General features: G+C 41.7%; 2 protein-coding genes across 2 annotated transcripts in view; both read left to right on the top strand.

Moving 5' to 3' along the window:
* Positions 1-12,778, top strand: part of LOC139201110 (ubiquitin-conjugating enzyme E2 H-like) — a 160,483-nt gene that overhangs the window by 94,592 nt on the left and 53,113 nt on the right. The window lies entirely within an intron of this gene.
* magi2b (membrane associated guanylate kinase, WW and PDZ domain containing 2b) overlaps positions 1-12,778 on the top strand; it is a 70,189-nt gene that overhangs the window by 31,483 nt on the left and 25,928 nt on the right. The window contains exons 3-6 of the mRNA XM_070830323.1: positions 3,462-3,581; positions 6,888-7,112; positions 8,785-9,013; positions 9,571-9,650. Of these exons, the coding sequence (XP_070686424.1) occupies positions 3,462-3,581; positions 6,888-7,112; positions 8,785-9,013; positions 9,571-9,650 (654 nt within the window). The remainder of the gene's footprint in view (positions 1-3,461; positions 3,582-6,887; positions 7,113-8,784; positions 9,014-9,570; positions 9,651-12,778) is intronic.

The following is a 12,778-nucleotide window of genomic DNA, read 5'->3' as shown; positions in this document are numbered from 1 at the left end:
TCTCTCTCTCTCTCTCTCTCTTTCTCTCTCTCTCTCTCTCTCTCTCTCTCTCTCTCTATCTCTCTGTGCTCTGTTGGTGTGTCCGTTGAAGGAAGCTGTGGGAGAAGGCCACTGGCAGGTCATCAGTATTCCAGCAGGCTCTGCCTACTCTGGTGTGGGCAGCAGAATAATTTCATTCTGATCTTATAGATCAATAGCTGTACCCAGTGGAAGGCGACCAGCCCCGCCTGGCTGGCTAAGCTGCTGCAGTATTCAGAGTTGTACTACACACTCGATGGATGGTCCCTTTCAAGAAAAATTTTTTTAGTTAAACATTCAGTATAGTTCATGGAGTTGGCCTCAGTGTGCTGGTATGTGAAGCTTCTTCGCATTTGTATTTCTTTTTAGAGGACAAGAAAATAGTCATTCAGTATCTTGGAGTGCTATGGACTTAGTGTGGCTCTATTTTTATCAAGGAGGTAGAAAAAGTTTCAGCAGAACCTGATAATATGATACAGTCTGATTATATGGTTCCTCAATCCACATTATCTTTGTGAAGCTTTTAATGTTAAATGGTTGTATAGGCTGAGTCAGAGAAGTGATGAGTCAACTCAGGGGGTGGGGAAGATATTTATTACTCCTCATGATATAATGCAATCTAATGTATCAGCACACGAAGTAAAGCCTCAAGAAGTACCATAGAGTTAAATCAATGCTTCTAAAACTGGTTAAAAAAACACACACACACACACACACACATTTTATACTTCACAGTGGTAATATTTTGTTTCAAGGGATGTTGTATTGGGTTGCATTACATCATACATGGACTGGACAAAATAAGCAAAAACATGCATTTTTTCGAAGTGTGGACACAGTAACACATTCACCTGTATGATGTAATGTAATACAATACAACTGTCCTGCAAAAAATACTACTGATGGCTGGAATAAAATGTAAGTTTTTGTTTTGACTGTATATTAGTGTGTATATAAGTGTTGATTAAATTTCCCCGGTAGTTTTTGAGGCAGCAGCTAAGGTCTTAATTGTTAATTATTAACTGGTGCTTCTGAAGGTCATACACTGATTTTTGTTTGCTTTTCTGCTAAAGAATGGATGGACATGCACTCACATGATTACATATTAGAAATGCTGTATTTGCGTCCACCAAATTTAAATGTAAACGTGTGTTGTTTTATCAGACTAAAAGTCCAAAACCTGGAGGTGCTCGGTTTACTGAATATACTGTGCATGTTTTTGATATTTGACAAAGACAAGCAGCAAATCTTCACAACAGCTGGAACCTAAATATTTGTATCAATATTTTCCCACTGTTTCACTATTTCTTTCTTGATAAATGACGGAAACAATTAATCAATTATCAAGATATCTGCAAAAAATGTATGTGCTGTGATTAATCAACTAATTCTTTCTGCTCTAATGGAAACACAGCAAGGCTTCCCTTTACAGCTGAGATAAACACCTCAGTCAGTTTGTAAACATGTCCAAGGCTGCCAAATATCAGTACCACTAATCAACATCCATGCACTACTTCTACTGCACAGGTCATCTGCAGGATTAACACTTCCCTTTTTGCCTCCATGTACAAAAACAGCATGAGCAGTTGCAGAGATGTTACAGAGTATGCCAGGAGAGATACTGAAATATTAGATTATCCTGTTATCACATGGGACTTCACACATAGTCACATCTCTCAGGAACACCTGTCTGACAGCAGCGCAAGGAAACTGAATCAACATTATAGTCATCATGTCGTGCAGTATGTAGCTTGTTATGAGCATCACATCCATTCACAATACAGCAGTACATTGAACAGTGTGGATGGTGACACACACACACACACACACACTGTCTCACTCATACCTGTGGTGTTGTGGATTTACAGTGTCCCACTGAGCTGTGATCTGCTCGGAGATGGGATTACTGTTGGCACAGTGGGTACTTTACCACCATTTAGAGTCACAAAGACAAACACACAGTTGAGTACACACAATCACACCTATGCACCATTTATGGGTATGTTGGTCAGCCTCATAAACAGGCTATAGATGTCTGATGGTTTGGGAACCCTTCCTTACTCATTAGGTGTTGCTCAACATCCATCTGTGCTCCCACTGGTGAAGTAAATACAGTAGAGACTGTTCAGTAGAAGCACTACAGGAGCAAAGTGGTGACAGATGATCAATAGAGATCTAATGATTAAGATATCACACTCCAGGAGAGTTTGAGGATCCTGCACTCCATGAGATGACTAACCCCACACTCACTGTTAGGGTTATAGTGTGTGTGTGTGTGTGTGTGTGTGTGTGTGTGTGTGTGTGTGTGTGTGTGTGTCTGCAAAATGCATGTCTGCAACACAACCACTATCTGCTGTTTTAATCTCCCTCTGCATTCACCTCAGTTATGGTACCAGTAAGTGTTTTAACAGATGGCCTTTTTTAGACCTGCACACTCGGACTGTTGGAGCACAGATCTTACACTTCAGCCAGATCTGACATTCTAGCAGCTGCACGTCCAGAGTGTCTGAGTTGGTCGAAGCCACAGGCCAGATCAATCCGACTTAGCTTTTACCGTGTGAGTCCTGGGAGAAGCTCTGAGCATGCACTCCCTCTCCACGCCTGGCCAATGACTGTTTTCAGGCATGATCAATGGGGAGCAGGAAGCAACACCAGCGGACTTCACTGAGCCTAAGCTGAAAGTCCACTTGGCAGAGACACAAACACAGCACCTCATTAAACTTGAAACTCCCATCGCTGCCATTACATAGCTGAGCCCAGCCGCTGCAGCACTGATGGAGATCTCTAGAGCGTTGATGTAGGAAGGCTCTAATTGCTGCATTGTAATGTGTTGCCTCTGCATTCCTGCTGTTTTGACAATAATCCAATCGGCACAGTATTGTGTGCTGTGTAAGGAGGTTTGAGTTATGCTTGGTAAAAGTGGCATATTGATTCACTCATTGCTAAAACAGCACCGGATTGGCTTATAGTGACTGAGTGATGGCGGTTTGCTGTTTCCCTGCTTCTCTCTAGCTGTCACTCTGTCTCTCACATTCAGTCTATGGTCTCTCACTGTCACTCACACACAATTGTGTGAATGGATTTGGCTATCACAAGTGATGACTCCTCACTTAGCCTCTTCTGTTCCATTTCCTTTCCCCTCCCACTTCCTCTGATACACTTTGTACTCTCAAATCTGCCTTCTTTTTCTGTCCAGCCCTTTTTCTGGGCTCATTTTCTGCCTTCCTGCCTTTTCTTCTCAAGTGCCCTATTTGGCTCTGATGACCTCTCTCTTTCTCTCTCTCTCTCTCCTTGTCTCTCTCTCTTCTCATCTCTCTCTCTCTCCCTCTCCGTGTCTCTCTCTCTCTTCTCATCTCTCTCTCTCCTTGTCTCTCTCTCTTCTCATCTCTCTCTCTCTCTCTTTCTCTCTCCTCATCTCTCTCCCTTTCTCCCTCTCTCTGCAGGTACCACCAGGCAGCCTAAGGAGGGGGAGGTGCCAGGGGTGGACTACAACTTTGTGAGTGTGGAGCGTTTTATGGAACTGGAGCAAAGTGGAGCCCTGTTAGAGAGTGGAACCTATGAAGGTGAGTGTTGGGAGCGGTGTGGCCGCTGTGCAGGAAACATTTTGCATCAGTGAGATGAGCACAGGTGCTTGGAGAACAAAAATTAGAGCATATGCTTCAGTTGAGCTATACTATTTTTATTAAATCTGCCGTCTTGTGCTGTAGTGTAGATATATTTACGTGATGGATCAGGGGTGTGAGGTGGAGCTCTTACACACAGCTTAAGTAAACAAAATGAGTCTCATCCACCAAGTCATGTATCACAGCTTCTTCTGGTGGTTGTTGTATGGCTGGTTGACTACGTCAGCGTGTGTGTGCGTCTGTGTGTGTGTGAGCTGGATGAATGCCATTTCCAAGTCATGTCAAGTCTGTGCATCTGCTTTGCTACACTGTCAGGGATACATCTACAGATGGGGGATTTGCCGGTTCATTTGCCCAGTAGCAATTTTTGTGAGCATGTGTGGCTGAAAACACTCAGATTTTGTGTATGTGTGTGTGTGTGTGTGTGTGTGTGTGTGTGTGTGTGTGTGTGTGTGTGTACGGGGGGGACGTGAAAATGTACGCGCATGTGTGTGTGTTTGTTTGTTTCCTATTAACGTGTTCCTCTAGTAAGTGTGTGTCTTTGTGTGTTTACTGTCTATGTTTCCCTTAACACAGAGCTCACTTATGCCCACTGGGAGAAGCTGTCTCTTTCTGGGTGGCTGCACTGGAGGTGCTGCAACTCATTTTGTAATGCACATTAAAATAAGAGAGAGGAGAAGAGGGAATGAGGGAGACAGGAGATGTAAGACAATAAGTATGATGGCAAAAAGAGGGAGAAAAATTTAGAAGGCAGCCAAAGAGGCCAGAATAAGACATGGAGTATCATCAGGAAACTCTTCAAGGTAATTGTAGTGTGTGCAAGGCCTGGTGCACATGAGAGCTTACGTATGTGATGATGTGAGATGAGTCACAGCTGAAGGTGGATGTTGAACCGTGCATCAAGCCAAGATGCCTTCAGGCAAAACCAGAATTATTCAGGATAAGGGGAACATTGCTAATTAAAACCAGTGTGGTGCATAAGGAGGAAGCCTGGCCTGAACTCATCTCAGTATGCTTTATGTTTTGTAAAGCATCTCTTCAGGTTAAGCTTAAAGCTTTCACAGGTGGGCGCTTGCTGTCTATACAGTTTCATACTTGTATCTTTGTTTACATGTGCCTGTGTATGCACATTTATATTTGTGATTATTCTGTTTTGTGGGCAGCAGGCTAAGTGTACTTATTGAGGAAGTGGTGGCTGTGATAGAGCCTTTCCTAATATCTATCCGCCTCCTGCTGGGATGAAAGTAAACTGATTTCTGTGGACTCTTAACTGCTTATCCTGCTTTTGTCCTTTATTACTGCCTCACTTCCTGGTCTTTGCTCAGCTGTTGTTCTCCTCCCATTGCCCCTGTCCTCTCTCAGTGTTTCCTCTTTGTGAAACCCCCACTCCTCTCCACTTTTAGGGATTATAGAACAAGACGTCTCTGCCTCTCACTCACACTCAATATTAAATCACAAAAATATATTTTCCTGACAGTGTGGGTCTTAAATTCAAATAAAAGTAGAGCTTTATTGTGGGTAAAGAGCAAATAGCATGAGGAAAGAGATGTGCCTAGTCAAATATAGCACAGCACTGAAAATATAAAATTTTAGAAATCCATGAAATCACAAAAGCTTCAAAGTCAATCAAAATGAGAGAAATATACATCTGATATGTTGAGTGTTTTCATTTATATATACTTAATGTATTGTCCTTTTCACTTCACTGTAGTGTACATGAATTCGGCTGTTCTCAGATTTATATATATAAATGTTTTCTTTTTTACGGGCACCGTCATAACAGTGGGTGTGGAATGACGGACGGCCAGTGCTATTTTTGTGTTCAGCTCTTATTCTTGCGCTTGCACCTCCAAACAGAGCTGCTACCACAGGCCTGGGTGGAATAATGAGGTTGTGTTTATAGATATCACGTGGTCCTGTACAGTTTTGGTAACCACCGAAATTGCACCTACTCCTACCTGCTAAAATAATCCACACAGCTAATGAAGGATATTTACAGGGAAGAAACACTATAGGAAAACCAAAGGTTGAAGCTGTATTGTACATGTGTAAACGTACCCAAATATGACTAACTGAATGAGGCTTTTGAACACTTGACCAAAACAAAACTTTAGACAACAATAATAATGGAGACATATTGTCCACAGACGCTGTAGCTGTAAGCCTGACTGCACTGCTATCATTATGATGTAAGATAGGTTTATGTGCATCATTAAGCAGAGAAAGCACAATGACAGAGTTTTTTTTAACTTCCAATACACTAATTTATCTTAAAAAGGGGCCACGCCTGCCCTTGGAGACATGTGTGAGTGCTGTATTTTTTGGAATTTGGAATTATACATTTTAGTGTTTTATGACTCTGTACCAAGTTTTTCTCTTCAGGAGAAGCTAAAACCTGCCCTTACCCATTAAAGACACTTTCTGCTTTTGGTGGGTGTAATTGGCTATTATTTAAACCCCCCAACTCTAACTAATATGTTATTCCTCCCACTAACAGTGTGATAATATTTCTCCAAACAGATAGTTACATACTATCTGTATAACTGTATAACAGTCGTAGTTCTGGAAGAGTCAGCTTAATTAAGAAGAACAGACAGCTGGTTTGGCCTTTTAGAGTCAGTAACTACTGAGTCGGCGAATTAAACTCAGCAGCAGTGCAAAATTGGTATTCAACCCAAAAAAGTAACATGGAAAGTGAGACTGTCTTACTTACAAACTGAAAAAACAATGCTGGATGATGCTGGATACTGTATTAATTATAGGTTCACTGTCTACCTGTTTTTCTGCATCATTGTCTGGCTGGGTCTTGACAACAAGTTACTTCTTTTCAGGCTGGGATGGGGCTAAAAAAAGGTTTCATAAGTGGAAAGAAATTGAGGAAGTTTGTGTATGGTAATAGGCTTTTTTTTCATTCACAGTATTGGCGTCCTTGTTATATTTTTAAAAAAAAAAGTGCAAGTCTTAAAAAAAGAAAGACAGGACACTGGATCCTGTTTGGGTCAGTTCATGTTTGTAGGTATTGATTGAATTTATTAGAAATTTTTATTACCCAGGCACAATCACAGTTTAAGTAATCGCTCCGGCACTCTGTTAGGAGAGGTAAGTCTTCACATTTTGACTGACAATCATCCGTTGGAACGAACCCTCCTCTCTGCCTGTTAGACGGTGTGTTACATCACCGGAGATCTCTCTTTAGTCGTTTATGTGACCTCTAACTCAAACGCTGCCGTACCTGTCTGCCCTCAGATAACTTCTACGGCACACCAAAACCTCCAGCGGAGCCATCCCCCGCAGCACCTCCTCTGAATGTAAGTGAGGCCCTGCTGCCTGGTGCCCGGCCCAGCGCCCAGGGCAAGAGGAAGAGGAACCAGTCAGTCAGCAACATGGAGCAGCGTGCCAGCCTGGAGCCACCTGAGGAGGAGGAAGAGGAGAGCCCGGTTGTCAATGGCAACGGAGTGGCCATCACACCAGGTACTGTAGGATGAGAGAGAAAAACATCAATTTCTTGTTCTGATGTATTTTATACAACATTTTCCATCTACTTGTGACTGTAATTGGATTCTAACACGGTCTGTTTCACAAGTGCCGAGACCATGATGACATTTTATAACATCCTATTTAGGTGAGGAGAAAATCTAGTTTGAAGGCCTGGACTGTCCCCTGGGCTATTTATTGCTGTCTCACTGGTATGATTGAGTAAAACCAGGCAAACATGTCACTTGTCATAGCAATTGCTACCTTTTCCTTTCTATTGTCCCCTACAGATAAATCGTGAGTCTCTTTTCTCGTATAGTCCAGCATCATGTCAGTTCATACAGTCTAGCCCATGCACACGTCTACAGATCTGACAACAAACTGTACCATGACCAGTCATTATACACATCAGCAGATTCTGCTCTGAGTGTGAACTGCACAGGTTCTCAATAATCTTATATAACAGAATTCAGAAGGGTACATTAATGTCGCCACTATTATCACTGTCCAGTCTTATTTTGGCTTCAGCTCCTGTCTCTCTGTTCTCTCATTTTTCCGTCTCTCCTGTTGTCTTTGCTGTGCTGCCACTGGCCTTTGTCATTGTTTCTATTAATACCCCAACTCTCCTCTCTCTCTCTCTCTCTCTCTTTCTCTCCTCTACCATCCTCTTCCTTCTGACCTCCCTTGCTTTTTCTTTGTCTCTGTGGTCCAAGCCCTTTCTACCCTCTCCTCTTCCTCCTCCTTCCTCTTTTTAGTCTTTGTTGTCATAGCGTGTAGCATATATTTTTTCTGCTTTATTCTCTTGCTCTCACGTGTCTTCTATTTTTATTTAGTCACTTAGACTGTAACAGATAAAGATAAAAGATAACAGTCCTTAAATTATTTTTTACACATGCTCTTCAGACATCACAAAAAACTATAAACTATATAAATCTAAATTTAATGCTGAATCCACAGCGACATCAAGAATGCATGCCTGCTTTAAACTGTGTCTGTACAAACTTCCTGGAAAAAATAACTATAGAAGTAGTTCTGGTGAAAAGTTGAGTGAGATTTGGGGACCATTTGTAGTAGGTCTGGATAGAGATATGGACCCCAATAAGGAATGTGAAAGAACACTTACTTTCTTCCATCGTTTTATTTATTTATTTTTTCTGTAAGGGTTGTGATGTAATAGGCAAATGTGTTAATTATGTTAATTTGACCTTTGTCTGACTTTTTTTTCTTTTTGCTCATTTTTTTCCCTTCTGTTTCTGTTCTGTTGCACCTACGTTAAAGTCCCAACAGGAATATTATGGAATTATATAGTTTGGTATTTCTCTTCTCCATCTCACGCTCTTCACGTGATAGCCAATAGACTTAGATGCCACCAGTTTTTCTCTTCAATCTGAAAAGCTTCCCTTGTATTTCTGACTCAGTCTCTGACCCCTAAAGTCTCTGTCTTTCCCTGTTTCTCTATTTCTGACATCCCCATGTTGTTTTCTCCTCATGCTCATTGTCCTCAAAGCCCATCTCTCTCTCGCGCACTCTCTCTCTCTCTCCTGGGGGTTCATAGCTCTGCAGTGGCTTGGCTCTGACTCATCATGCATGGCGTGTGTAGTGTGCATCCACGTCTGCATGTGTGCGCAGAGTGTATGAGAGAATAACCGTGTGTGTGTGCGCTTCACAGAGTCCAGTGAACATGAGGACAAGAGCACAGATGCCTCTGGGGAGGTTGCTGTTGAAGCGTCCATCCAGGCCCCAGCCTCCGCTGAGCCCCCCATCGAAGGAGAGGAGGCCCCAAAATCTGCCTCTGAATCCCCCGCCAAAGTTCCAGATGCAGATGAGGAAGAACTGGGTCCTCTGCCTGACAACTGGGAGATGGCCTACACTGAGAAGGGGGAGGTCTACTTCATAGAGTAAGAGAAAAAGAGAATAAAACATAAATATACAAACGTCTGTAGCGGTTACAGATGGTTGAGTGTTTATAATGATAATGAAAAACATTACCCTTGAAAATAATACAACTGCTTCAAACAAAAAACAAATCCAATATAAGTGCTCCTACTTTAAAAACATGGTTTATGTATATGGCTGTGTGTGTAAACTTTATAGCACGGGCCCACGTTGAATAATTGATGTAACTTAATGTTGCTAATCAGACACACACAGGAAACACAAACAAACACACACGCACATGCACACCCATGCAAACTCATGCCCTCTCCTCTCACCCTTGCTAATTAGTGGCTGAGGGCTAATTAGTGGATTAATGTCCATTTAGTTTACCTTAGAAATCAGCTTGTTTCTCTCTGCTCTTGCACACACACACACACACACACTTACGTATAGGTCATTAGTGTTACTTTGCACTCATCTCTTTCTCTTATCCTCTCCATCAGTCTCTCTCTGACCTCCGTTTGCTCCTTTCCTCTCCTTATTGCCTTCATCTACGCATCTCTTTTCCCTTCTCCAGTCACAACACTAAAACAACATCATGGCTGGATCCTCGGCTTGCGAAGAAAGCGAAGCCGCCAGAAGAATGCAGAGAAGACGGTGAGTCTGAAGGCCCTGTGTACCTGTTTATTCTGTTGTTTTTTAAGCTTTAGTTTGTGTTCATCTGAGTGGATCCTTCAGCGTTTGTGGTAGTGTGTCGTCTCCTGCACATCCTGCTGAGTGTGTACCTGGTCTTGACTCAGTGTTTTAGCATTTTTCCTCCTTGAGAAAAAGAAAACACAAAAATGCTCTGTTGTTTGAGGTAAGTCTGCTGCTTGTCTCAGGTTTTGGAAGGGCCTTAAAATCCAGAAAGAATAAACTTGACAAATTAATTTTCCTTTTTAGATTCATTGTTGGAAGGGAGCACAAGCATACAGCCATCTTGCAAAATGTGCAGAGGAGAACATAGGGGAACATTTCAGCCCATATCCTTTTTTACACCTCACAACTAGAAATCATGTTATTCATTAAAATTAGAGCATGCCATTACTGAAAAATACCAACATAAACAAAACAACAACTCCCAAAACCTGTGAGACTGCTCTTAGTTGGGTGCAGCCAAGTTTAACCTCCACGCTGACAACTTCCTCTTCTTACTCTGATGATGTTTTATGTCAAAACATTAGTTATTATTATTAGTGCTCCAGACCTCATCACTCAAAAATATATTTGTGATGTTTAAGGATAAAGCTGACATTTGTCGAATTGTCAAAATCCATAAAAACCCCAAATCAATGGTGTGTTAGCCCTCTCTGACTTTCCTACCTTTTCTGTAGAGTTAAACTGAAAGTCTTTTGTCTTTTATCCTACTAGATTAATTGAAATGAGTCACAAATATTTTATTTTGTTTATTTAAAAAGCCTATTTAATCTCATAAAAGAGATGGTCACTGTAGTTTTTAGCAGACAGTACACAAACAGGAGAAAATAGCACTTTTTTTTGAGGAGTATAGTTTGTAAACTTTTTTTGTTTTAGACCCTTTGAAAAGACTCACAAACGGTGTCTGCTTATGTTCACTTATTTTGCCTGTTCATAAGTAGTGAACTGAAGAAGAGTGATTTTCCTCTCTCAGATTGTTAAACTTGACTAATTGTAGGCACCAAACAAACAAAAAACTAAGATTAGAAGAACTATTATTTTGTGCAGCAGAATGTTTTCTGATTTTCTAATTTGTTCATCATCTCATGGCCCCTCCGATTTATCTTTTGGCCCTCTAACAAGATCTCACTTGCTCTAGTGAGTATTTACAGCAACAGGATGGTGTGTGGGACTGAGTGACTCATTTATGTGTTTTTATTAAGACAGCAAGGGTGGTCTATGTACAGTCATGTAGATGAGGTAGAGTCCCTGTGGTGCCTCGGTGTGATCAGATATATAACAATGAGGTGATCTTACATCCCCGCTGCTGTCACAGCCTTCGGTCAGCAAATGAGGTTGTGATGTGATCCACCAGAGTGGGATCTGAATCAATACCTTCTCTACCTCTCCTCTGTTCTCCATGTCTTCAATTTTCTCCCTCCTCCATTCTCCCCTCTGCACTCCTTCACCTCATGTCTCCTCCTCTCTCCCCTTTCAATCTCCCTCCCTTCAATTTTCCTCCTCTCTCTCTTTCCCTTTCCCACCTTCATTCTCGGTCCCTCCCTGTCTTCCTCTGCCCAGTAAAGGGCCGGACTGTGACAGGAATTCTAATAACACAGCTCAGCTCTGTGCGCGCGCACACACACACACACACACACACACACACACACACACACAGAGTTGTCAATTCACAAACCCTTTTCACAAACATGGCCGATGTACTTCAGCTCCGTCTTGGCAGAGCAAAGATCGGTTTTCACCGGCGCCAGTGATGTTCAGATGCCAAGCTTCTGTCAACTGCGACGCTCTGTGATCACTTACTTTGTGCTTTAATACAACAACTCGCTTTTGTTTCTGGCTCTGTCTGTGATCACGTTTGTGCTTTTGTGTTTATAGCATTGAAAGCAATACTGAAGAGGTCTTGGACATCAGGTGAACAGAGAGCTAAAATCATGATGTCTAGACATATGGAGTGAACCATGTGACATACTGTTGAGTAAGGTTATGTTCCATGATTTGATTGTATTTTTATTATTACAAATGTGATTGTGAATCAGTTTATTTGAACACAACCTTTAAGTGGCAGGCAAACTTCTGCTCTCTGTAAAAAATAATTTGCCACACTTAGCAAGTCAGTACTTGGAAGCCCCAGAAAATGAGACATGTCAATGACAACACTTGTACTGTGGCCATATTAAAACTCTTAATATGTGATCACAGTCTTTTTTGCATTTTGCCTTGTAATGTAGATGTGTGCCCTAAGGGAAAGAGGAAGTAGCTATATCAGCCATGTTTGTGAAAGGGGCAAAATCATCCATTTATTGCTCTAGTCTTCTTTCTTTCTTTTTTATCCGTTTGTCTGCATTTTATCTGCGGTGTGAAGTTGATTTGGGCTTTTTCTCTTTTGGTCTGCCTGCTTTTATCTTTGGGGAAGCAGTGGTTAAAGGAAGTTAATGCTTTAGTGATCACCACTGGCAGAGGATTTTGAATCAAAGGCTGTTAGCAGAACGTTTGTGAAGGTCCTGGATGACACATTACATCCTTTCACAGGACCTTTGAAATGATGCCTTCCAGAAACAGCTTTAGTTGCCAAGAAATGTTCTTTTCAGTAGAAACGGCTCAGCAGCACATAGATGACAAAAGTATATAACCCAGCACACTGCTATTTACATTACTCACCCTGTTTTATTTTAATGATCACTCTGGTGTAATGTTCCGCTTTTTATGTGCTGTACTGTCTGTTTTCTGATGTTTGCACGTTTTGCATGCTTGCTGTGCACAAAGTGACGATTTAAATGCAATTTCCCCTTTTGGCCCACATTAATGGACTTGTAGTTTTTGAATGATGAAGTATTCATAGACGCAAGGATGTTAGATTCTGTGAGGAGAGTGATTGGACAATAAATGGTAGGAGGGAACAGCAGGAAGAGGTGGAGCTGTTTTTAACTGCCCATCTGCCTGAAGGATTTCCCAGAGTCTCACAGCCTCAGGCAGGAAGCAGACAAACATTCAGACATACTTTCATCAGTGCCGTTTTTGCATCTTCCCTCTTCTTATTCCCTTCCCGTTGCTTCCATCTCATGCATGTGTAGTCTTTTTGCTCCACTTTT

This window comes from Pempheris klunzingeri, chromosome 5 (assembly GCF_042242105.1).
Source record: "Pempheris klunzingeri isolate RE-2024b chromosome 5, fPemKlu1.hap1, whole genome shotgun sequence".
Classification (NCBI taxonomy): Eukaryota; Metazoa; Chordata; class Actinopteri; order Acropomatiformes; family Pempheridae; genus Pempheris; species Pempheris klunzingeri.
This window is presented reverse-complemented; position numbering and strand designations above follow the sequence as displayed.